This window comes from Taeniopygia guttata, chromosome 35 (genome assembly GCF_048771995.1).
Source record: "Taeniopygia guttata chromosome 35, bTaeGut7.mat, whole genome shotgun sequence".
Taxonomy (NCBI): domain Eukaryota; kingdom Metazoa; phylum Chordata; class Aves; order Passeriformes; family Estrildidae; genus Taeniopygia; species Taeniopygia guttata.
Window position 1 is genome coordinate 3,815,894 of NC_133060.1, and position 24,415 is coordinate 3,840,308.

The 24,415-nt window shown below is 54.8% G+C and overlaps 2 protein-coding genes across 2 annotated transcripts; both read left to right on the forward strand.

Moving 5' to 3' along the window:
* Window positions 1-9,356: 9,356 nt before the first annotated feature.
* On the forward strand, window positions 9,357-13,411 carry PGLYRP2 (peptidoglycan recognition protein 2). Its single transcript, XM_032745553.3, has 5 exons — window positions 9,357-9,559; window positions 9,961-10,830; window positions 11,514-11,724; window positions 12,706-13,027; window positions 13,106-13,411. The coding sequence occupies exons 1-5, from the start codon at window positions 9,496-9,498 to the stop codon at window positions 13,106-13,108; spliced, it is 1,470 nt and encodes a 489-aa protein (XP_032601444.3). The 5' UTR covers window positions 9,357-9,495; the 3' UTR covers window positions 13,109-13,411.
* A 5,808-nt stretch (window positions 13,412-19,219) lies between these two features.
* Window positions 19,220-23,606, forward strand: LOC115493074 (hydroperoxide isomerase ALOXE3). The gene is made up of 13 exons (XM_032745552.3): window positions 19,220-19,495; window positions 19,867-20,065; window positions 20,138-20,219; window positions 20,316-20,438; window positions 20,537-20,640; window positions 20,751-21,073; window positions 21,148-21,351; window positions 21,483-21,569; window positions 22,046-22,215; window positions 22,291-22,412; window positions 22,504-22,604; window positions 22,994-23,164; window positions 23,381-23,606. Exons 1-13 carry the CDS (start codon window positions 19,358-19,360, stop codon window positions 23,558-23,560), a joined length of 2,004 nt encoding a protein of 667 aa, XP_032601443.3. The 5' UTR covers window positions 19,220-19,357; the 3' UTR covers window positions 23,561-23,606.
* The last annotated feature ends 809 nt before the right edge of the window (window positions 23,607-24,415 follow it).

A 24,415-nucleotide genomic window follows, 5' to 3' on the forward strand; every position in this document is an offset into this window, starting at 1 on the left:
CCTGGCACTTTCAGGGCAGCACAAGTATGAGGTGGGGGCAGCCCCGATCTGGGACACACCCTTTGATGTTCAGATGTTTTGCAATCAGCTGCCCGCTCAGAGTCACAGGACCATGAGCGCAAACATCGGCTCTTTTCCCTGGAAAAGAAAACTCACCAGTCCAGGTTCCTGATGTCAGTTTATAGGGCTCCCCTGGGACTGTCAGGGCAGCACAAGTATGAGGTGGGGGCACCCAGGTCCAGGACACATCCTCACCCTGAACCTGAACCCTGACCCTGACCCTAACCCTAACCCTGACCCTAACCCTAACCGTAACCGTAACCCTGAACCTGACCTTAACCCTAACCCTGACCCTGACCCTGACCCTGATGGTGACCCTGACACTGACCCTAACCCCGACCCTTACCCCTAACCCTGACCCTAACCCTGACCCTGACCCTCACCCTGACCCTGACCCTAACCCTGATGGTGACTTTGACCCTGACCCTCACCCTGACCCCTAACCCTGACCCTGACCCTGACCCTGATGGTGACCCTGACACTGACCCTAACCCCGACCCTTACCCCTAACCCTGACCCTAACCCTGACCCTGACCCTCACCCTGACCCTGACCCTAACCCTGATGGTGACTTTGACCCTGACCCTCACCCTGACCCCTAACCCTAACCCTGACCCTAACCCTGACCCTGACCCTGACCCTAACCCTCACCCTGACCCTAACCCTGACCCTGACCCTGACCTTAACCCTGATCCTGACCCTGACCTTAACCCTGACCCTGACCCTGACCCTGACCTTAACCCTGACCCTGACCCTGACTTTAACCCTAACCTTGACCCTGACCCTAACCCTAACCCTAACCAGGCCCGGTTCCAGCCCCTCCACCCTTGGGCCTACCTGCCTTTCCCCTCCCCCATCCAGCCACGGGCTGGGCAGGGGAGAGTCCTGCACTGACCGCTGACCAGAACCCAAGAGAGTGAGTTCTCCTGGGAATTCTGCTTTTAACCCCTCTGTGTTCTCAGAGGCGTGTCCACCTTCAATTGGTCAATATCCAAATAGACCTCTTCCTTCTGAGAAAAATTCTTTTTCCGTGTCAAACCATGACAAGTATCAAGAATATAATGAACAATTTTTTAGTCAAGAAATTTAGTTGGAAATGTGGGAAAATGGTTAAACAAAAATCAGCAAAGATAATGAAGTTTAAATAAGGTCTAAAAGTAAATTAATGTACTCCTTTTCAAAGCATACTGTAAAAACTTTAAAACAATATTGAAATTAAAAGGAACACTTGGTAGGGTATAATTAAGGAAATGGATGGGGAACTTGGGCAGTCACTCTTGAATAATTTTGTTCTTATATTCATTCAATTGTTTATTTTTATTTTCATTATGATAATAGTAGGGATTTTTTTTTACTTTGGACAGTTTTTTCTTATGTGATCTTTCTTTTTACAGGTGAAACAAATTTTTGACTTTGATGGGCAAACACTTGCCTCATGTATCTTTTTTCTATACTTAAAACATGTTTTAAATTGTTCTTTTTGGTTCCTTTTTTCATTTATCTCAACTGTGGAAGCTTGCAGGTTAATGATCTTCAATGGTTTCCACAAAGGCTTCGAAGGGTCAAGGGCTTTGGGGAGATTCTTCCAAAAATTAAATGCAAATTGAATTCATAATTGATTCAGTTCATAAGAAGAAATAGGATTACTTTGGCGACTGCCACAAGTGTTACGGGGTATCGATAAGGGGATGGACCTGGCCACTGCCATCCTAGGGAGAGACAAAATGGAGGATTCCAGGTCTGGGTTTCCAGCTCCACCTTCTTCCGAAGGAGGTCTCTCCATAAAAGAGGGTGGTCTCCCAAGAAGGAGGGTCCCCTGACGAGAGGCCCCATAGGCAATCCTCCCCCCAGAGGAGGAGCTGGAATAAGGAACGGGGGATGGTCCAACACCACCTTCCAACAAAGGGCACTGGCCCCACACGCGATTCGTGCAGGGGCCTCTGCGGAAGGGGTGGGGCTGGTGGGAAACTTGGGGCCGGAGAAGAAGGGTCCAGGCAGGAAAGGGTGTTCCAAGCGGTGTGGCCATCACCACCTTGGAAAGGAGTGCCGAGTGCACTGCAGTTCCCTCAAGAGGTCTGAACAGTGTCCAGCGGGGTGCTTGGGGTGCTGTGGCCAACACCATCCCCAAGGGAGGATAGGGTAGGGTTTTGGGATGTCCGAGGGACAGAGGGTGCAGGGAGCTTCACAGAAGCCACAGGGGAACTTACAGGGGAGGAGCCCAACGCAGCTAAATTTCAATGAGGTGCATGGATGTCAGGGGCTTCTTGCATAGTATTAGATTCTCCTCTATTCTTATGAACGTGCTGTTGTTTCATGGAAAATTTCTGCCCTATTCTTGTCTTTTCTACTCTCTCAGCCCTCATGGGATACCCCAGCCTTTGGGGGAGAGCCCAGCTTTGGGTAAGAGAGAGACTAGAAAAGCACCTCCTGATAAGTGGAGACTACCCTCAGGGGATGCCCCAACCTTTTGGGGAAGAGTGAGGATCCAAGGGAGTGATGGTGAAGATCCCCTTGGATCAGGAGGGTTCCCTGTGGTCTCCGCAAGCTTGGCCACCAGCTTGTGGAGACTAAACCCACCCGCCAGGAAAATACCCTGCTTCGGCTCACTTACCCTCAGAGCTGTCCTTTGCTTTTAGTTAGTTTTAGCTAGCTGAGGCGAAGAAGTTCCCTGGACTGTGGCTTTTCCTTTTCTTCAGACCTGCTCAGACCTGCTCTGGACTGAGCACCCAGAAGAGCACTGGCAGCTCACACCTGTGGCCCACCAGGCCCGGCCTGGGCCGCAGCATTTCCAGTGCCAGAGGGACCGATAAGAGACTGAGTGAGCCGAACTGCAGCCCGGGGAGGGGACTTTCTGAGTTTATCTCTCTTTTGGAGCAGCAAGAAGTTTTATTGTTTAATATTCTTTAGATTTTCTTGCTTAATAAAGAGTTTTTTCCATTTTCCACCAAAGGGTGATTTTTTTCCTGAACCAGTTGGAGGGAGGGGCCGATTGAATCTGTTTCCTAGAGGAACCCCTCTTGGGGTTCTTTTCCAAATTTGCCCTGAACCAGGACAGTGAGGAAGATAACTTTTCTGACACCTCCTGCTTAAAACCCAAAAAGCCAGAAGGATCGTGAGGCCCCGCTTTCACGGTCTGTATTCATACTGAAAATCAAGATCAAGCGAGCTTTTGCCCTTCTGCTCCGCGGGAGGTTTCCATCCTCCCTGAGCTCGCCTTAGGACACCTGCGTTACGCTTTGACAGGTGTACCGCCCCAGTCAAACTCCCCACCTGCCGCTGTCCCCGGAGCGGGTCGCGGCCGGCGCACGCCGGCCACTTGGCGCCAGAAGCGAGAGCCCCCCTCGGGTCACCCCCACACCTCACCAGGTAAGTGAAAAAACTATCAGAGTAGTGGTATTTCACCGATGGCCGGGACGCCGATGGGCGGATCGCACCACAATTCCGAGCGCGCGCCCGGCCTCCCACTTATTCTACACCTCTCATGTCTCTTCACAGCGCCAGACTAGAGTCAAGCTCAACTGGGTCTTCTTTCCCCGCTGATTCCACCAAGCCCGTTCCCTTGGCTGTGGTTTCGCTGGATGGTAGGTAGGGACAGTGGGAATCTCGTTCATCCATTCATGCGCGTCACTAATTAGATGACGAGGCATTTGGCTACTTAATAAACACATATACAAATATATATATATATGTATTTTTTCCAGGTTAAGTATAGGTGGCCTGTCCACCTGTCCAGATTAGAATTTAAAGCCCAAATATGGGCAAGACGTGGTATGAAAAATGAAGCCCTCCCACCCCTGGACTGATTCCACTGTCCAGCTACCACCGCTGGGAAGGGGCTCATTTAATCAAGAGGATACAATCGTTCTAGCTTTACTTACAAAAATATGTACAATCTCTACAGAGGCAACAAGAGCTCTGGATGTCAGGGCCCAGGCAAACCTCCCTAGCCTCGTTTTAGGTCATCTACGAGGGCTAGAAGAAATTTAGTGTTCTTATTATGCCACTTTCCCCTAGCCCCGATAGGGAAACCTATATATACAATATCTACCGCATTTGTCAGTTCTTTGATTTGAAGATGAAGCTGTTGATATTTTTTAGCTTTTCCTGCGGCAGCCGCCCTAAGAGAGGAGGTGTTGTGCTCATATCTCACTGTCACATCAACAACGAATGCCTTAGTCCCTCTGACAAAGATTAAGTTTGGTTTAAATAATTCATTCGAGTCATCTCTCAGGTGTGGTTCATGGAGAACAGTCCAATCCTCCCTCTTAGCCTCCTGGCTAAGCATGTCACAGATGGTGTTGTGTCTTTTGATCCTGGCGTCTTGAGTAATTGGACAATTCCCAACAATGTGTGCGACAGTCTCAAAATTTGCACCGCAGTGAAGACCTCATACCTACCCCTAACCAGGAATTCTCTTGGGTAAATATTGGCTCTCAGCTGTAGTGCAGTTATTAGTTTCCTGTGAGGTATGCCCCTATATTGCCTGATCCAGGCATTGCTGATATCATCGTTCTCGAAATTTTCAATACCATGGCCCTGGACAACCAGATGTTTCCATTTATCAAATTCCAATTTACGCCAGTTACAAGGTCTCGGGTAACTGACTTTAGGAGCGGAGGTTTCCCATACAGACAGGCCTCCATCACCCCCACCTCCACTTTCTACCCTCAGAATAGGTTACCAAATCAACAGGATGGACTCTTTCTTCCCTCCAGATCATAACCATAACTTTTCATATAACAACTCCAGATGTTCATCCTTCATACCCAGAGCCTGGGAAATGACGTCTTTTCCCATGGGAAATGGCCGCCAATTGCGGCCACCCGCCCTGGCTGACAGTGGTGTCCCAACCTCCACATTTCCAATTTTTGCAGGATTTCTCCAAAAAGACAGGTGGCAGCAATAAGCAACCTGTCTGATCTTAGAGCCCCAAATGCCACCTCTGAGCAGATACCCAGAGCTTGGGGAAATGACTTCTTTTTCCCATGGAAAGTGGCCTCCAATTGCGGCCACTTGCCCTGGCTGACAGTGGCGTCCCGACCTCCACATTTCCAAACATGCAGGATTTCTCCAAAACTACAGATGTTAGCAACTAGGAACCTGTGTGATCTTAAGAGCCCCAAATGCCCATCTCTTGAGCTGATACCCACGCTCAAATGCAAAGCATACCACACTTCTTATTTACGTTTTTGTTAATAAAAACCACTACTTGCACCACATGCTACACAATTACCCAAGGGTTAAAGCGAGGTAGCTAACTCCCCTCTCACTCTGTTCCCCAGACATGCCTCACTCACTCCTGCTTTCACCACTCTCCCAGTATCGAAACTTAAAACACACACTACCTTTTGTAGCTCCAATCATGTGGGAGCAGGAATCCACTCGATCCACGTTCTAGGATCGCTTTGCGGCTGTACTATCAATCAGCGAATTCCTTCACCATCCTCCCCCTCCTCCCTCCTCTTCCCCTATACCAGCGGGGATGGAGGAGTGATGCAGATCCTGCTGGTATCAAATCTTTTCCCCAGCTGCACTGTCAGCCAGGAGCTTGCAAGTTTTCACCTTCCTAGGGACTATGTTGCACGCAGAATGTCTTCTGCGATTTACCAACCCCCTTAAAGTTGATACATACCGTTCGGCCCACATGCCAGTGGGTCTTATTTGTAGCTGCAGTAAGCGAGCCAAGGTCAGATTCCTCCTCCGGGAAACTCCCAGGGCATGCCTGGATTCCTCCGTTCCTTAGCACAATTCTTGCAGACAGACAGAAACCTCCTGCCTGGCTCGCCAAAATGATTTGCGGTAATAACTCCACAACTAAGGGTTGTAAAGTAGGTACGTATTTTATTCAGTGCTGGACACAGGGGGAGCACAATCTTCCCGAATCAGAGCGGTGCTGGGAGGGAGAGCGCTCCCAGTTCCCTCCCAGAGCTCCCAGTCAGAGCGTTGCTGGGAGGGAAAGCGCTCCCAGTTCCCTCCCAGTGCTCTCAGTCAGAGCGGTGCCGGGAGGGAAAGCGCTCCCAGTTCCCTCCCAGTGCTCCCAGTCAGAGCGGTGCCAGGAGGGAAAGCGCTCCCAGTGCTCCCAGTCAGAGCGGTGCTGGGAGGGAAAGTGCTCCCAGTTCCCTCCCAGCGCTCCCAGTTCCCTCCCAGTGCTCCCAGTGCCCTCCCAGTGCCGGGCGGGGCTGGGTCACTTTACAGCCCCCTCAGGGCAGAGCGCGGCTGCTCCTGCGTGTCGGCACCGCCCGGGCCGGGCTGGGAGCGGAGGGGGAGAAGAGGAGGAAGAGGAAAAACAGGACCGGGAGGAAGAGCAGGAGCAGCAATAGGAGAAGGACGGAGAGGAGGAGGAGGCGCAGCAGCAGGAAGCCGCGCGGTTCCCTGGCCCATCGGGGGGTCTCCGGGAGGATTTTTTTTGCGGTGCAGGGGATGTTTGGATTTTGCAGGACCCCAAAGCTGAGCTGCACATTCCACTCTGGGGGTATCTAGGCGGTCCCAGGTACCGGCGGGGACGGGGCGATGTTGGTGTTGAGGATTCCCCGGACAGAGCCGGGGTGGAGAGCTCGGAATGGGGAGAGCACAGAGGGGCGATCCCGGAGCCGAGGGGCGCTCGGTAGACAGAAAGGGTGGGGGAGGCTGGAGATGAGCGGGGTCCAGGCCCCCGGGGCTGAAAGGGGTGGTCATTTGTCCGACTAAACTTGCGCAGCCGGGACCATCAAACCCAACACGCTCTTGTTTCTCCTCCGCGAACCAGGATTTCCCATTCCCAAACCTTGGCCGGATAGAGGGGGAGGCGACCGCGAGGAGGAGGAAGAAGTCGGCACACTGAGGCAGGTGAGGAAGAAGCCACTGCCCCTTTCCCCCTCTCTCCTGCTCCATCTCTGTCACGATCCGCTAGGACAGGTGGGGTGCCGTGATGGTTCGTTTTACCGATCTCAAAAGTGCAAACGGCAGACAGCAGGAGACCATGAGTTTAATCACAACAAATGCACCTTTTATTCAGTGCCCACAGCAAATGTGATAGAAGAGTCAGAAAGAAAAAAGATAGAGAGAGAGAGAAGGAGGGGAAAGAGGGATACCGATACCAGAGAGGCTAAATCCTCAGTGGTCCAGCCACATAGATTCGCCATTGTCTGTGGGGGTTCACCGAAGTCTTGGTTAACTTAGGGGTCTTTTATAGTCCTCTGCCAAGTAGGGGGAACAGGTAATGGGGAAATGAGTCTATTGAAAAACGGGTACAGACAGTCCATGTTCCAAAGCAGGACAAAATTTCAGCAATGAGTGAGACTCATTGTTTTCTTGGTGCAGCAAACACCTGCAGGCACCATTTGGCAAACATCCCGCTTCAGTCAGACTAGTGCCCCTGTGTTAGGATTATAGGGGTCTCAGTCTCAGTTCTTGGGAGGGAGCTTCCATCTCTGTCCCCATGGTGGTCGTGAGGCAGATGAGGGATCTTCTGCAGGAGATCATCAAAGTTACCCCAGAAAGTTCATTTGGCCGAGAGGTGGGAAAATTCATGGGTTATTAATTAATTAATTGATGGTGATGAGCGGGGATCACAAAGCAGGTGTAAGCGTATGGAGCAAACAGCTCCTTGCCAGGCCCTGCTTGAAGCAGTGTAGTGTGCAACAAAAAACGCACCTGCAAACAATCACTTGACAAGCATCCACTGCAGCCAGGCCAGAACTCCAGTCGGGGTTCAGGACCTTAGTCTCTGCCATTACAACGATCGTGAGGCAAAAATGAGAACTTCAGACCATCTCTTACAATGTCCCAGCCCAGCACAGCCCCCAGCTGCAGGACAGCCCTGCTGCCAACGCCATCCTGCCAGAGATGGATTGGGGGGAATCTCCTTCCCCTTCCCTCCGGCACGGAGGCAAATCCCATCCTCTCCTTGTCCTTCCTCCCTCAGGCAGAGGATGGAGACCAGAGAGGACAAATCCCCACAGCAAAACCTCATGGAAGAGGCTGTTTTGACCAGCTCCATATCGCAGGAATCCAAAAGGGAGGAAAAGCCCCAGAGATCCTTTATGAGGAGGGGCTGCAAACCCAGCCCCAGGATCTGTGAGGAAGAAAGACCCACCCTGGGCCAGAAACACAGCTGGAGATAGGCCAGGGCTCAGAGCTGGGTATCCATGAGCAGCTTCATGGCAGGGAGAAGCCCCACAAGTGCTTGGAATGTGTGAAGAGCTTCAACCAGAGCTGAGCTCTAATCTACCACTGGAGAATCCACACTGGGGAAAGACCTTACAAGCATGGAGAGTGTGGGAAGAGCTTCATGATGAGCTGGTGATCTGTGGTCTTGGTGATCTGTGTTGGGAAGATCCCTGACTGGGGTCCTCCACATCTTCCTGGGCTCCCCGTGGGTACCTGGACACATCCACAGACAATCAGAAGTCTGTTGTGGAGAGCAGATTTGTCCCCAGAAAAATCTCACCTTTTGCATCTTCTGGTGGCATCAAGCAACACTGGATGACCTTGGAGGTCTTTTCCAAAAAAAATCCATTGTTTTAATTCTCTCTGGCCCACAGGCATTTTCCACAGCCAAATGGGGATGTGCTGGGGCAAACCTCACAATTTTGGAGACAGTGGGATGGAAACCCCTCCTAAAAATGTTCTTCCACCCATGTAAGCACGTGGATGCTCAGTTGGCACAGACACATAAATCCTTTTGGTTTAGCCTTGATTTTTTTTCATTTGTGTTCATCCCTTTGAAACCCCTGAAACTGGGGTAAAAATAAAGATGTTGAACAAAGGCATGGGTGAGCAACAATGACATGGGGGGACACGGCCATGGATGGGGACATGGGGGACATGGACATGGGTGGGGTCATGAACTGGGACAGTGTCAGCGCCACCACAGTGCCACCAGCATCTTCATCTCGACCACATAGAAGCACTGCCTAGATGGAGTTCCTGCCACCATGTCCCCACAGTCACCACCATGGTGTCCCAGCTGAATGTCACTACCCACTAGAGCGGGACAGGGAACTTGTTCAGCTGGTGACAAGTGGCCCGGATGCAGGTGACAGCCATCAGGGTGTCCCAGAGCCACTGCACCCAGGGGACCCCAGCGGCCGCTAGGAACAGGCTGGGGACAGCACAAGGGTGAGTATCACCCAGGGGGTCCCATGGCCTGGTGACAGTGTCCCCTGACACATCCTGATCGCTTCATGCGCTGACATCTCATAGTGGCAGCATCCCCACAGGTGTGGCAACATTGTCCCTGATGTGTGTCCTGCTGGTGTTGTGTCCCCTCCTCCCCGTGTGTCCCCATCCCCCCCATGTGTCCCTGTCCCTCTCCCATGTGTCCCTGTGGGGTCAAAGTCCCCGAGGCCCTGGGGCCGTGTCCTGCAGGAGGTTCCTGAGTCCCACAGGGTGTCCCCAGTCCTGCAGGGTGGCCCCCTGGCCCACAGGGTGTCCCCGTGTCCCTCAAGGTGTCGCCATGTCCTGCAGGATGTTTCCGTGGCTGCTCCTGGCACTGAGTGTCTGCGCCCACCCCGGCAGAGGTAAGGACACACCATGACATCCCACAACATCCCAGGACACCTTTTTTCCTCTGATTTTGTGTTGTTCCTCTCTCTTTTGGGTCTGTTCCCCCCTATTTTGGGTCCGTTCCCCCCTATTTTGGGTCCTTTCCCTGGTTTGGATCCTTTCTCCCTCTTTTGGATCCTTTCCCCCTTATTTCGGGTCCTTTCCTCCTATTTTGAGTCCTTCCCCCTTCTTTGAGTCCTTTCCACCTCTTTTGTGTCCTTTAGCCCTATTTTGGGTTCTTTCCCCCTGGTTTGGGTCCTTTCTCCCCTGTTTGGGGTGCCCTCCCCTTGCTTGTGGCACATTTTTGAGTGCCTCCCCCTCCTCCAACCCCCTCCCCACCCCTTAACCCCCTCACCCCTACCCCCTGTTCCCCTAGGCACGTCCCTAGCCGTGTCCCCAGTTGTGCCCCCACGCCACATGGACTCGGTGCTCGACATCCTGGACGCCCTCGAGTCCCCGGCCCGGGGCGGCTCCCCCGGCACCGCCGCGGCCTTGGGGAGGGGGCTGGGGGTCTGCAGCACCCCGGGGTGCCGGGCGGTGCTGGGCGAGCCCCCCGGGCACCCCGGACGCCCCCCGGCTCTCACCCCGGGCCAGTGGCAGCTCCTGACCGAGCTCCTCCGCCACGACCCGGCGACACCGGAGCTGGGGGCGGTGCTGGCCCCCGACGGCTCCACGGTGGCGCTCGGTCCCCTCCTGGCCGGCATCGAGGCGGGGCTGAGATCTGGCGGGTTTGGGCGACCCCTCCCCACCCTCAACCCGCCCGCCGACCCCCTCTTGGCTGTCACCATCACCGAGGCTTTGGGGACATCCTTCCTGCTGGTGCAGGGAGGTGACAACAACGCCACCGCGCTGGGACCCGGCGGCTGCTGGGACGACGTGGAGAACCCCCAGAATTACACCCTGAGGGGTCCCCCGTCCCCTGTCCCCGACCCTGTGGCCATCGGGGCCATGGATGGGGCGGTCCTGGGGGCACAGCTGGCCCGGGGACCCCTCTCGGTGGCCGAACTGCTTCGGGGCTACTACGGGACTCGGAATGGCTCAGAAGTGGGGAGACCCCCCAGCAGTTACCGGCGCCGAGCTTTTCGGGCACTGGTGGGACAGGGACAACTGGAGAAGGAGGTGGCAGCAGTTTTGGAGCTGCTGAGGACGCTGTCACCCACCTCGGAGCTCCTGAGGGACGTGGGGACACAGGAGGTGGTGGCCGTGGCTCGTAGGGCGGCGCGGGAGTTCAGCGAGCGCTACGTGGGTACGGGTGGGGTGGCATCTCCTAAATGGGGTTGACACCTCCCAGACAGGGGCTGTCATCCCCTAAACAGGGATTGCCACCTCACGAATGGGCTTTGTGACCTCCCAAATACAGATTGTCACTGCTCAAATGGGCATTGTCCCCCCCAAACGGAGTTGTCACCCCCTAAACAGTAGTTGTTACCTCCCAGACAGGGATCGTTACCCCCAAATGGGGGTGTCACCTCTCAAACAGGGATTGTTACCCCCTAAATGGGCATTGTCACCTTCCAGACAAATATTATGACTCCCTGTATCTCCACACAGGCTCTGCCATGACCCCAAGTACTTATCAAGCCCCTTGTCCCCACACGGCCTCTGCCATATCCCCAATGGTTATACAGGGACATATCCAGCCCCTTGTCCCCTAGTGGACTTTACTGTGTCCCCTTCAAGCCTTATGTCCCCACGTGGCCTCTGCTATGTTCCCAAGGACCTGTCAAGTCCCTCATCCCCTGGTGGACTCTACCATGTCCCCAAGGAGCTCCTTGTCCCCATATGGCCTATGCCATGTCCCCAGGGGCCCATAGAGCCCCTTGTCCCTTTGTGGACTCTTCTGTGTCCCCATCAAGCCCCATGTCCCCCCATGGCCTCTGCCATGTCCCCAAGATCTCAGGGGACACCTCCCCCCTGTTGTCCCCACAGAGTGCCCAGCCATTGTGCCGCGCTGCCTGTGGGGTGCCCGTCCCTACCGGGGCAGCCCGGCCCTGCTGCAGCCCCCGCTGGGCTCAGTGTTCCTGCACCACACCCTGGAGCCATCGCAGCCCTGCCGGACCTTCGGTGCCTGCGCCCGCGACATGAGAAACATGCAGCGCTTCCACCAGGACACCCGCGGCTGGGATGACATTGGCTACAGGTCACTGCCACCTCCCCGGGGCAATGGCACCTGCCACGGGCCCTGGCAGCCCCTGTGGGAGCAGTCATTGTACCTCTGTGGGGACTGCCACCTCCTTTGGTTCCCACCTTCCATGGGCCATGTCATCCTCTGTAGTTTCCATCATCTCCTTCAGTCCTTGTCATCCACCACAGTCCCTGTCACTCCCCCAGTGGCCATTGTCACTCCCATAGTCCCTGTCACCTCCCATGGGACTGTCATTGTACCCCTGTGGGCACTGTCATCCCCTCAATCCCTATCACCCCCCTGGATCCTGTCATTGTACCCCTCTGGGCACTGTCACCTCCACTGGTTCCTGTCATCCCCCATAGGGCTGGTCATTGTCTCCCCATGGTCCCTGTCAACCCCCATGGTCACTGTCATCCCCTGTGGTCCCCATCACTGTCCCCTAGCAGTCCATGTCATTGTCCCCTCACAGTCCCCAACACTGTCCCCCCCTGCCCCCACCATTGGCCCCCCATGGCCCCCACCATTGTCCCCCCACAGTCTCTACCACTGCCCCTTCATGGTCCCCATAACTGCCCCTCCATGGTCCTCACCACTGTCCCCTTGCAGTCCCCACCATTGTCCCCTTGCAGTCCCCGCCACTGTCCCTTCCCAGTCCCCATCCTTGTCCCCACACTGTCTTCATTACCCCCACAGTCCCCATCCCTGTCCCTTTCCAGTCCCCATCACTGCCCCCTCACAGTCCCCATCCCTGCTGACCCACAGTCCCCATTTCCATTTCCCCTTCTGTCCCCATAAGCTCCCATAGCCCCCACCATTGTCCCCGCATTGTCCCCATCACTGTCCACTCACTGCCCCCACCCCTGTCCCTTTGCAGTCCCCACCACTATCCCCCCATTGTCCCCACCACTGTCCTCTTGTAATCCCCACCCCTGTCCCTTTGCAGTCCCCACCGTTGTCCCCCACTGTCCCCTCACTGCCATCGTGTCCTTGCAGCTTCGTGGTGGGCTCGGATGGGTACCTGTACGAGGGACGGGGGTGGCACTGGGTGGGTGCCCACACCAAGGGCTACAACACCCGAGGCTTTGGCGTTGGCATCATCGGGAACTTCACGGGCACGCTGCCGGACCCTGACACGCTGGCCCTTGTGCGGGATGAGCTCCTGCCCTGCGCTGTCCGCTCTGGACACATCCGGCCAGGCTTCACCCTCCGCGGCCACCGCCAGCTCGTCCGCACCGACTGCCCCGGCAATGCCCTCTTCCAGGAGATCCAGAGCTGGCCCAGCTTCCAGGGGACACCGGTGGCACTGGGGCTCCGGGTGGGTGGCCTGGTGGGGTTGGTGGGAAGGGGTTTAGGGTCATCTTGTGACTGACTGTGTGTCTTCTCCACTCTGCAGTGAGGAGCGGCTCCAGCCAGGAAGCCTGGGCTGGATAGAGGCAGGAGAGGTTGGAAAGTGGTCCAGATGGACACCAGTCCAGTCTGGATGGACACTGGTCCAGCAGATGTTGGTCTGATGCATCGAGCTGGACATTGGTCCAGATGAACACCAGACCCATGGATCACAACTGGACTCTGGTCTGCAGCCCCTCAGCCTGGACAGCCCCAGCCCAGATGACCACCAGCCCAGCCACACCCTGGCCTACCAGCCCACAGTAGCCCCAACCCCAAAACCCCTCAAAATAAATCCAATTTCAGGACATCAGCTCTGGGTGGTCCGTGCAGAGCAAGGGGGAATCTGAGGCACGCGCTGAGGGTGACTTTGGGGTAATGGGAGTGGAATTTGGGAGCCACCCTGGAGACGCCAACCACCCCCCCACCTGCACCCCCCCCAAAACGAGCACCCAGCCCCCAAACTGGCACCTGCAGCATCCCAGGCCCTGCAGCTGTCATTTCAGAGGGATTCCAGGAGCCACCATGACCCCGCAGTCTCTTTGAGAGGTGACCTGCAGTGTCCCACAGGTGTCACCAGCGTGTCCCCAGCAGGAACAGCGGCATCACCTCCCGGCATCACCTCCCGAGGAGGTGAAGGGGTGACTGAAACTCCTGCCTGGTGTCATGATCCGCTCATGTGGGGTGCCGTGATGGTTCATTAACCAATCCCAAAAGTGCAAAAAGGCAAACGGCAGGGAACCATCAGTTTGATCACAACAAATGCACCTTTATTGTGGTACCAACAGCAAATGCAATAGAGGGGACAGAAAAGGAAATAAATAGAAAAGAGGGGAAAGGGGAATAGCTACCACCATCTGAGACGAGACCCTCAATGGTCCAGCCACATGGATTCGCCCTCCTGCATGGGGGTTACCCAAATTCATGCCAAAAAGTTACAGTTTATATAGTCTTTAGCCAAAGGCAGTGGCATCTGGCCAGAAGGTGGGGAAGACTGATGGGCCATTGTGAAGAGACCCCTTGGTCTGTGAAGCAGGTGCTGGCATGCAGGGACAAGCCACCGCTTGTCACAACCTGTTCAAATGCAGTGTTCTGTAGAAATACAGCAAGCACACCTGCAAACAGTCACTTGGCAAGTGTCCACATCCACCTCAGCCCAGCTGGAACTCCTGTCGGGGGTCTTCAGGGTCCTTGCGACAATTGTGAGGCAAGTGAAGGAAATTTCGGAGTGTCTCTCACACCTGGTCACATGGGGAAGCCACAACAGGAATGGGGACCAAGCGCAGGTGCAACAGTGGATGTACTTGGGGGATGGGGCGGAAGGGACGTGGGGACAGTCCCCAAGATCCTCTTGGGGGATGCTGTGGCCAGGACAGCGTGGGGGATATGGGGTCGCACAGCATCATCGGGGGGATGCAGGGGCTGGACGTGGCATGGGGGGACCCCAAAAAGGTTGTCACTCCCCTTGTAGGATGTGTTTATATACCCTTAAGCTCATATATATTTGTGAAGATTTCAACATCGCCTATACATATTCATAGCCTAACCCCACCTACCCCCTCTCTGTATGGTAATCAACTTCTTATCGTTCTGTGCTTGCTGTACTATCTTCTGGTGGTCTTGGGTGGGGGTCGTCAGATGAAGTTGATTTACTAAAATATGAATATCGATCTCGATATCTAACTGAGATGGACAAAAACTTTTTACAGTTGAAAGTTAGAAAGTGTATGTTTATTATAACGGCCGGGCAGTAGATGGGATAATTCCCCAACGCGCACTGTAAAAATCACAGGTATTGTTATGAACAAAACAGCCTTGCTGGTTCCCATGGCAGTACTGGGACACTGCGGGCTTGAGCTAAGTACTGACATTGAAATGTTAATTAGCTAATTGCTCCTGGAGATCACCTACACCCCCACCCACACTGCCATTCTAGGGCTAGGATGCAAACTAGGGAAACCCAAGGAATCATAGGAGGGGGTTTTGGGGATGAAAACACCCCTTAAAGGGAAGGCTGGGCACAGTAGAGGGGGCTGGATGGGTGCACTGGCTGGGGAAAAGTGAACCACGTCCCTAATCGATCTTTGACCTGTCACCAGAGCCTGCAGAGGACTGGACTGGACTGGGCTGTGGGAACTCTTCCTGGTGTTACCAGAATGGAAGGAGACTGGCCAGCTGCTGCTGGACTTCGGCAGCAGGCTCTGCACATCCCCTCATCCTTCAGCTACCAGTGTGCCAGGAGGAAAGTATGAGGGGAAGTTGCTGATCGGAACTTGAACTACAGACTTTACCCCTTCAGCTAGCAGTGTGCCACAAAGGCTTCAGGGACACGCTCTGCACACCTTCTCCCTTTGGCCATCTGGAAAAAGCTACAATAGTGGGGGTGAGCTCTGTGTCACGTCCCCTGCCCAGCTGATCTTTTTAATAAAGAGCTGAACATTAATAAAGGCATACACCATGTTCATTTCAGGTATTGGAAAGCCTTTTTATTTACAGAAATCTTGAATACACAAAATTTGAATGCAAATTCATATCCCTGTCAATTCCTCTGCTCCGCTTCATATGCTAATTGGCAGAAAGGCTATTAAGCATGTGTAGTTCTGCTCCCTGAAATGAGTCGGGGGTCCATTTTGGGGAGGGGTCTCCAAAATGAAGAAGTAAAATAAGTCTTCCTCGTTTCTACTTTTCTAATGCACACGTGACAAATGAATCCTTGCCGTTTTCCTGTGCTTAATGGATTCCTAAAGTATGGGAAGTCTGTAACTGTTTTGTGTCCTTGAAATCTGTTTATCACATTCTGTTTTTCATTATAAGCACAGCTACCCAAACATAAAGTTGGCAAGCAATGAGTTAATAGATCCTGGATATCTTATCTAAGATCCAGCTACTGTTAACTATGAACAAAGCCCATTTATCTACTTCCGCTGAGTCAGCAACATCTAATTTAACTTTCATCTTAACTTCCTAAAATTCTTAATTCTTCCAAATTAATGTCTCAAAGTAAATGGGGTAAAAGCAGTCTTTCTCGGGGTGTGCGTTGGATGAACCTGGTCTTTGTGCATGCTCTCTGGGTAGCCGGCTGTTTTCCAAGGCTTCTGGCCATAGTCCAAACTACAGATCCAGTTTTTTTCCTGCTTATCAGTTTTAAACAAATACACAAAGTCTTGTTTATGGTAGCAAATAAGCAAAGTCCTCTTGTGGTGAAGCAAGAACTGTCTGTTTTTAACATACTTGACTGTACAGCAAATTATAAATTTAATTTTAAGTTCCTTATATCACTGTGGTGCTAGGGCCTGTTCGAGTCTGGCAGCTTTTAGCTCTGGGGCTGTGATCTGCACCCTGAAGGTGTTAAGCTTGTGCTCTGTGAATGTCTTCAGCCCTAAATTGGTACTTTATCTTATCTTCATGAGTGAACTGCCGCAGGGCTTAAGTCAGGAGGCCTGTTCGGGGTGTGGTGGTTGTCACCGCAGCTTTTGTAATAGTTTTGCTACAATAGGCAAAAGTCCTTCATGAAAATGTTTAAGTCGTATTTCAGTCTCTGACAGGGGTCTGTGGGAATGGGATGGGATCTGTTGGGCTGTGATGAGGATTCATGGGGCAGGGATGGGATCTGTGGGGCTGGGCTGGCAATTCATAGGGTTTAAACAAGGATAGAAAACCTGAAGTAGGACCAGCACCTAAGGTGAGAGATCCTCTGAATGCTCCTGGTGCTGCCTTTCCAACACGACTCAGGGTGTCACCCGGACACCAGCTCCGATTAGGACGATGATGCTGGCAGTGATGACAGACACAGTGACCCAACACCACCTTGAAATTCCAGCCAGATTCTGGCTCTGGGAAGCACGGGATGGTGAGGAGGGGAAGGAGAAACCCCATCCCGGTGCTCTGCAGTTCTGAATTCCTCTCCCAAATTCCCACATTCCACATTCCCAGCCTCACCCCAGCGAGGGCAGGGAGTGGGGAACTGGGGGAACACAGGGACTTAGGAGGTCTGGGGGTCCCAGAGCCAAGGAAAAGGGGGGCTGGGGATGGGGAACTGAGGGAACACAGGGACTCAGGAGGAGCCAAGGAAAGCGGAGGCTGCGGGTGGGGAGCGTTTGGATGCTTGGGAAAGAGGGTGCCAAGGGCGATTGGTGCAGGATAAGGGGGTGCATAGTGTATGCGTTGCTGGGAAGATGGTTTCAAGGGTGTTATAGATGAGTAACACAATAGTTTGCTCTTGCAATTAAGATATGAATATTATGTATATGTTATCAATGTATAATTATGTTATTGTGATTTGTTGTCTAGGCATCTTCTGTTCCCCCCATAGTCCCCTTCCCCTGTCGATATCGCCGCCAGCAGACAGCCTGGGCTGTGGAAGACTCGCGGAAGGAGGGAGCGCACAGGGAATAGGGAAGGGTGTTCTGTACAGGAGCACATGGGAGATAATCGTATGCTCTTAGTGTTGTCCTTTTTCCTTACTCAGTCCTTTGTTGTGTTTTGTTAAGGTTTAATAAACCTTTAAAATTTTAAAAATGAGCATTGTTTCTCACAAGGGGGTGCAGGATCTTGTAGAGGGGATTCCAGGGTGTTCTTGTGCCCAGGAAAGGTTGTCCAGTATTCCCCAGTTTCAAGGAAAGGGGAGTCACAGGGTGGGGAGACCCAGGTTAGCCAGGAATGGATGACCTGGAGGTTCTCAGTGTGAAAGAACAGGGGGTCTGGAGGCTGGGAAAGGCAGGAACGGGGATCCAGGTCCCAGAGTCAAGGAAAAGGGGAAGGCTGGGGACTCGTGACAATGGGATGGCCAGGAAAGGGAGTGAAGGGGGGTATTAGTGGAGGATAAGGTGCAGGATAGGGATCCCGGTGACATATAGGAGCGGTCAGGGGGACCCACTGTGGAGAAGTTGGTGCAGGGGTTGTCAGTACCGGGGCTGGGGGTGCAGGGGGATGGGTCCAGTGCACAGGAAAGAGGATTCAGAGCAGTGCCAAGGTCGAGGAAATAGGGTGTACAGGGATTAGGAGAAGTAGGATGGGAGGTTCAAGGGGTGTCGTGCAAAGGTGAGTCATGGGTGAGAGAGAGCCGGGACAGCTGGGAAGGGCAGCTAAGGGAGTCCCCAGTGTTAAGGAAAGGAGAAAGGCAGGAATGGGGGTGCAGGGGGTCCCAGGATGAAGGAAAAGAAGGGTCTGGAGGCTGGAGAGATGGAGTGGCCAGGAAAGGGGGTTCAGGGTTGTTCTGTGCAAGGAACGGTGTATCAGGCAATCTTGGTGCTCTTGAATTCTGGTTCAGGGTTCCTGGTGCTGGGAATTGCAATTCAGGGGGGTCCCAGGTAAGGAAAAGTGGGGATAAGGGTGGGGAGAGGTGAGGTCTCTGGGGAGCAGGGTTCAGGGCATTACCGGTGTTGAGGAAAGGAGGGTTTGGGGACTGGGGAATGGGCACGGCATGCCAGATTCAAGGGAAAGGGAGAGGCTGGGGGCTGGGAGAAGTGGGATGGCTGGGAGGATGGAGAGTGGTGCCAGGGCCAGGCAGTGGGGTGCAGGGGGGGGTCTCAGCGTACAGGAATGTGGGGCTCAGGGGGGTCACGGTTTCGGGCAATAGCTGTTCTGAGGTTCTAGCTCCCAGGAATGCTGTTTCAGGGGTGTTCTGGTGCCAGGGGTCCCACTCACCCCTCACCACCCCCAAGGAGTGCCCCCAGACCCAGCACTGGAACCACAGACGGTGCTGCTCCACAGCGGCCGAGCCCCCAAAGCCGCCTCCAGGCCCATGATTGGGGCTGCAGTTTCCTGCCTGTCAATGGCAGCTGGGGATGTTCATGATGGAGGAGACCCGGGGTGGGGGCACGTGAAGCTCCTGGCCCACAGTGAATACCCCTCCTTTGGCTCAAACCACCCCTGGGGCCATCACTTGGGTCATGTTCTCATAGCCAGGAACGTGGGACGGTTTCTTGGGTAATGTGCCCATGGTCACCCCTGGGGCCACCACTTGGGTAATGTCCCCACAGCCACCCACAGGACCATCACTTGGGTAATGTCCCCACAGCCATCCCCAGGGCTATAGCTTGGGTAATGTCCCCATGGCCACATCAGTTGAGATCAGATTGCTCAACGTGGGCCAGTAGCGGTGATCTGATAACACTTCCCTGAGAAGGAAGAACCCATCACCCACTCACACAACGGCCATGGGGGTTGCGACACACAAATCACCCAAAACAGCAGGCTTGCACCCCACAGCCCCTCACTCCTCTCTGAAGGCACCTCCAGGAGATCACTGCAGCTTGCTATGGCCACCTACAAGGTGACAGTGGCAACAGGTGACATGGTGGAAGCTGGGACCAACAACTCCATCTCCATCACCTTGGTGGGCAGCAATGGTGAAAGCCGCCAGACCACCGTCTCCTTCTTGTTCCTGCCAGGGAAGGTGGGGATGGGGATAGGGACAAAAGGCACAACGGATGGTAGCAGAGCTGTCCTGGGGACATGAGGGGCTGCATGGACTGTCCTGGGGATGCAAGGGGATGGTGAGAAGGGATTTGAGGGAGATGGAGGAAAGGGGTTCCAGGGTCTAGAGGAAAAAATCTGGGGAGGATGGTGGGTAGTGGTCCTGGGGGGATTGGAGGAGTGGTGTTCTGGGAGGATGGAGAAAAAGGACTTTGAGGGGATGATGGAGGATAAGGATCCTGGAGGCAATGGAAGCAAGTGTGGATGCTTTGAGCCCCTTCTCTGCTGATGTCCCCAGTGCTGCCACAGGGCATCTGCCCATTACCCCAAAAGCCATTTCCTCCTCTCCAGGAGAGGAGCCTGTCTGTGCACTGTGGGCAGGACTTGGGCCCTATTGTCCTCATCCGCCTGCATAAGTGGCGGCTCTTCCTGGAGGATGCCTGGTTCTGCAAGGACGTCCGGGTGACAGCCCCCAATGGCACCCTGTATCGCTTCCCCTGCTACCAGTGGCTGGAAGGGGTCACCACGGTGGAGGTGCGAGAGGGCTCAGGTAGGACCCATCCTGCCCCCATCCTCCTCTGACGGCCAAAGGTCCGACTTCTGACACCTCCCTTCTTTCTAGGGAAGAAGCTGGTGGACGACAAGCTGCAGATCCTCAAGGAACATCGTCGTCGGGAGCTGGCAGCACGGCAGGAGGCTTACCGGTGACAGCAGAGACATGGGGACAACAAGATCTTCTTTGTTCAGGTGGGCTGGTCAGCAGTGGTGCTGATGTCTGCTCCCATTTCCCCCCCACTCAGGTGGAAGAACTACGCCCAGGGCTGGCCCCGTTGCCTCAGCGTGGACTCCATCTTTGAGTTGGACTCCAACATCCAGTTCTCCCGCATCAGGGCCACCAACTTCACTGGTTTCCTCATCTTCCAGTAAGCAGTGCCCTGAGGCCATGGAGAACGTGGGTGATGGTAGGGAAAGGGGCCAGACAAGGCAAGAAGTGTGCTGAGGTCCCCCCTCTGCCCTGTAGAGGGGCCTCCCACTTTCTGTCAGGGTTCCTACTGAGACACAGCTCCTGGAACAGCCTGGATGAGATGCGCACCATCTTCTCCCGGACACAGGGCAGGGACATTGGTGGGTACCTTGTGTGTTGTTCCCTGCCCTTCCCCTTGCATCACTCAAGGCTTCACAAGATGTGCCTGGAGGATGGGTAAGTGGGTGCTGATGTCTGACCATCCCCTTAGTCCCTGAGTATGTGGCCAAGCACTGGCAAGAAGATGACTTCTTCGGTTCCCAGTTCCTCAATGGCAACAACCCCATCATCATCCGTCGCTGCACCACGCTGCCGCTTAAATTCCCAGTGACACCAGAGATGGTCGCTGGCTCACTGGGAGGTGGCACTGACCTGGGCAAGGAGCTGCAAGAAGGTCGGATTTTCATTGTGGACTACAAGCTGCTGGAGGACATCCCAACCGACACCATTTACGGGCGCCAGCAGTACATAGCGGCCCCGCTCTGCCTGCTTCACCAAGGCACCGATGGGCTCCTGCGCCCCATTGCCATCCAGGTAAGGGTGTCCCCACCCTAAGCTGCTATCAGGAGGGTGGCAATGGTCCTAGACCACTGTGTGGTGTCCAACAGCTCAGCCAAACACCAGGACCCTGCAGCCCCATCTTCCTGCCCAGTGATGACGAGTGGGACTGGCTGTTGGCCAAGACCTGGGTGCGCAACGCTGACTTCTACATCCATCAGCTCCTCACCCACCTGCTGAGGACTCACCTGTTTGGGGAGGTCTTTGCCATCGCCACCCTGCGCCACCTGCCCACCTGTCACCCCTTCTTCAAGGTAAAGCTCCCCCTCAGGGCTACCTGCTGCTCCCCGCCCCCAGATCTGAAGGCAGGTATGCCCCACCTGCCAGCCCCCCAGCTCCATGAGGGGGTCCCAAGTCACCTGCCAGGTGTTTGTTCCTCCCTCAGCTCCTGATGCCCCACTTCCACTTCACACTGCACATCAACACCTTGGCCCGCAGTGTCCTCATAAACCAGGGTGGCCTCATTGACAAGGTGAGCCCTGGGGACTGGGACCACTGGGCTCTGCTGGGGCACTGAATGCTCTGGGGTACTGGGAGGCACAGGGGTGTACTGGGGACACTGGGGGTCTACTGAAGTCCACTGGGGCACTGGAGGGCACTAGAGTCTTGGCAGTGCTGGGGTCTCCTGGGGGCATTGGAAACACTGGGGGGTACTGGGGTGCTACTGGGACCAATGTGGAGTACTGGCGTGTACTGGGAACACTGGGTGTACTGGAATTGCTGGGGAGCACTGTAGTGTACTGGGGGCACTAGAGGGCACTGGGAAGCATGAGAGACCTGAGAAACATTAGAGAACATGGTGTGGAGGACACTGGGGAACACTGGGTGTGTACTTGGAGTACTTGTACCCTGGGAACAGTACAGGGTACTGGGGTATACTGGGAACACTGGGGGACACTGAAGCCTGGCACCTCCTGCCTCCCAAACCATGGGTGGCCCTCCTCCCAGGGTTCTGGGGTGACCTATGAGGGGCTGCTGCTGGTGGTGCAGCGAGGCCTGGAGCAGGTGACCTACACATCCCTGTGCCTCCCCGATGACATCCGCCAACGTGGCATGTCGGACGTCCCCAACTACCACTACCGAGATGATGGGATGAGCCTCTGGGAAGCCATTGAGAGGTGAGACTGGTTTCGGAGGGTATGGGGTGGTCCTGGCATGCCCCAGGATCTCACAATCACCTCATCCTATGGCAGCTTTGTCACCGGCATTGTGACATTCTACTATGGTGGGGATGCAGCGGTGAGCGGCGACACCGAGTTGCAGGCCTGGGTGATGGACATCTTCACCAATGGCTTCCTGGGCAGGACCTCCTCAGGTAGCACACCTGTGGCTGCCACAGGATGTCCCCAGGGGAGGCAAAGAACAGGCAGGTCCCTGAAGCTCTTGGTTGTCCCACCCCCACCCAGGTATTCCCTCGTCACTGCAGACAGTGGCAGAGCTCATCAAGTTCCTCACCATGGTGATGTTCACCTGCTCGGCGCAGCATGCGGCTGTCAACAATGGGCAGGTGGGACATGGGCCAGGGGGCCAGAGGATATCCCCAGGTGTCTGTGAGCCATGCTGGGGACATGTCCCCCTCCCACTCCTCTGTGTGCAGGAAGGATGTCCCCATCCTGCACCAATGTCCATGTCACTCCTCTCTACATAACAGAAGGATGTCCTCATCCATCCTATCTCCATGTTGGATGTCCTCACCCTACATCCCCATCCAATGGGTCCCCACTGGGTTAGGGTTCCCATCCATCTCCCTTGCCATGCTGACATGTTCCCATCTACCCCCTCTCTGTGACAAAGAATGTTCCCACCTGTCCCCTTGCTGTTTTGGGAGGATGTCCCTACCCATCCCATTGCTGTTTTGGGGGGGGCTGTTCTCTGCAGTGATCTTTCCCCCTGCAGTATGATCTGGGGGCCTTTGTCCCCAACGCCCCGTCCTCCATGCGCCACCCACCACCCTGCGAGAAGGGCCGGGCCTTCCTCCAGCACTTCCTCGACACCATTCCTGAGGTGTCCACCACTGCTAACATCCTGGTGGCCCTCATTCTTCTCAGCTCCCAACTCAAGGACAGGGTGAGTATGGCCCCACAGTCCGCATGTGCCTCCCCAAGCAGCTGTGTGGGCCTCAGGAACTGCAAGAGGTGCCCACAAGGGTGGATGTCACCACCTTTGGTGTCACCAAGCTTGGGGGACAGCCACTATTGCTCCACACCTACCAGGGTGCCACAGAACCCCTGAACAGCACCAAGGGGTTGGAGCTGAAGGGTCCATGTTGCTGTCTCCCTCCAGAGGCTTCTGGGACAATACCCAGAAGAGTGGTTCACAGAGGCGGAACCCCGGCGGCTCATCCGGGCCTTCCAAGGGCGGCTGGAGGAGATCCGGGACCGGATTGAGGAGAGGAACCAAGTGGCTGAGCTGAGATACAACTACCTGAACCCACTGGAGACGGAGAACAGCATCTCCATCTAACCACAGGAGCTGCACCACTCAGCACCACCAGCACTCCCAGCACCCTGCACCAACAGACAGAGCCACCAGCACCTGGATATCCAGTACACCCAGCACTCCCAGCGCCCCTCACATGGCCATCCCCAAAACCCCTGTCACCCAGCATCCTGCACGTGGACAACCCCAGCAACCCCACACCTAGAGATCTCCAGCATCTACCCCCGCAGTGCCCTCAGCACCCCCACTCCCTTTTCCTCTCCCCAATAAATGCCAGCTGTCAATCAAACCCTTGCTGCTCGAAGGCATATTCTAAAACCACAGGGATAGACACAGCCCCACTCAAAGTGGGAAGCTGAACTGAGGCAACTGGGAGACATTACAGAGTTCCCAGTTCTCCCAGTGCTTTCTCCCAGTGGTTCCTCCCATGCTCACAGTGTTCATCACTGGTCCTCAGTGACCCAGTGTCCCCTTGCAGCGCTTCCCTCATTGTGGGCAGAGTGGGAGCTTCAAACAAAGTTTATTAGAGAAGCTTATTTTGAAATATAAAGTACAGAAACTATCCCAAACACCTCCAAAACCTACCCAGGACCCCCTGGCTTTCCAAACTTTTCAGAAGGGAATGTGGGTGTGGCTGGATCTAATCCAAGTCCGGTTTCTGCAGCCTCCTCACTGGCAAGATGCTCCAGCCCCACCTTGGAGGCCCTTCACTAAACCTGCTTAGACATACAGACATCTCTCCTGTGTTGAGGAGCCAATGCCAAGGCACAGTAACCTGGATAACCCACATCCTTAATCTCCTGGTCACACAGCCCAGGGTGCTCCTGGCCTTCCTTGCTGCCAGGGCATATGGCTGCCTCCAGCTCCTTGTGCACCAAG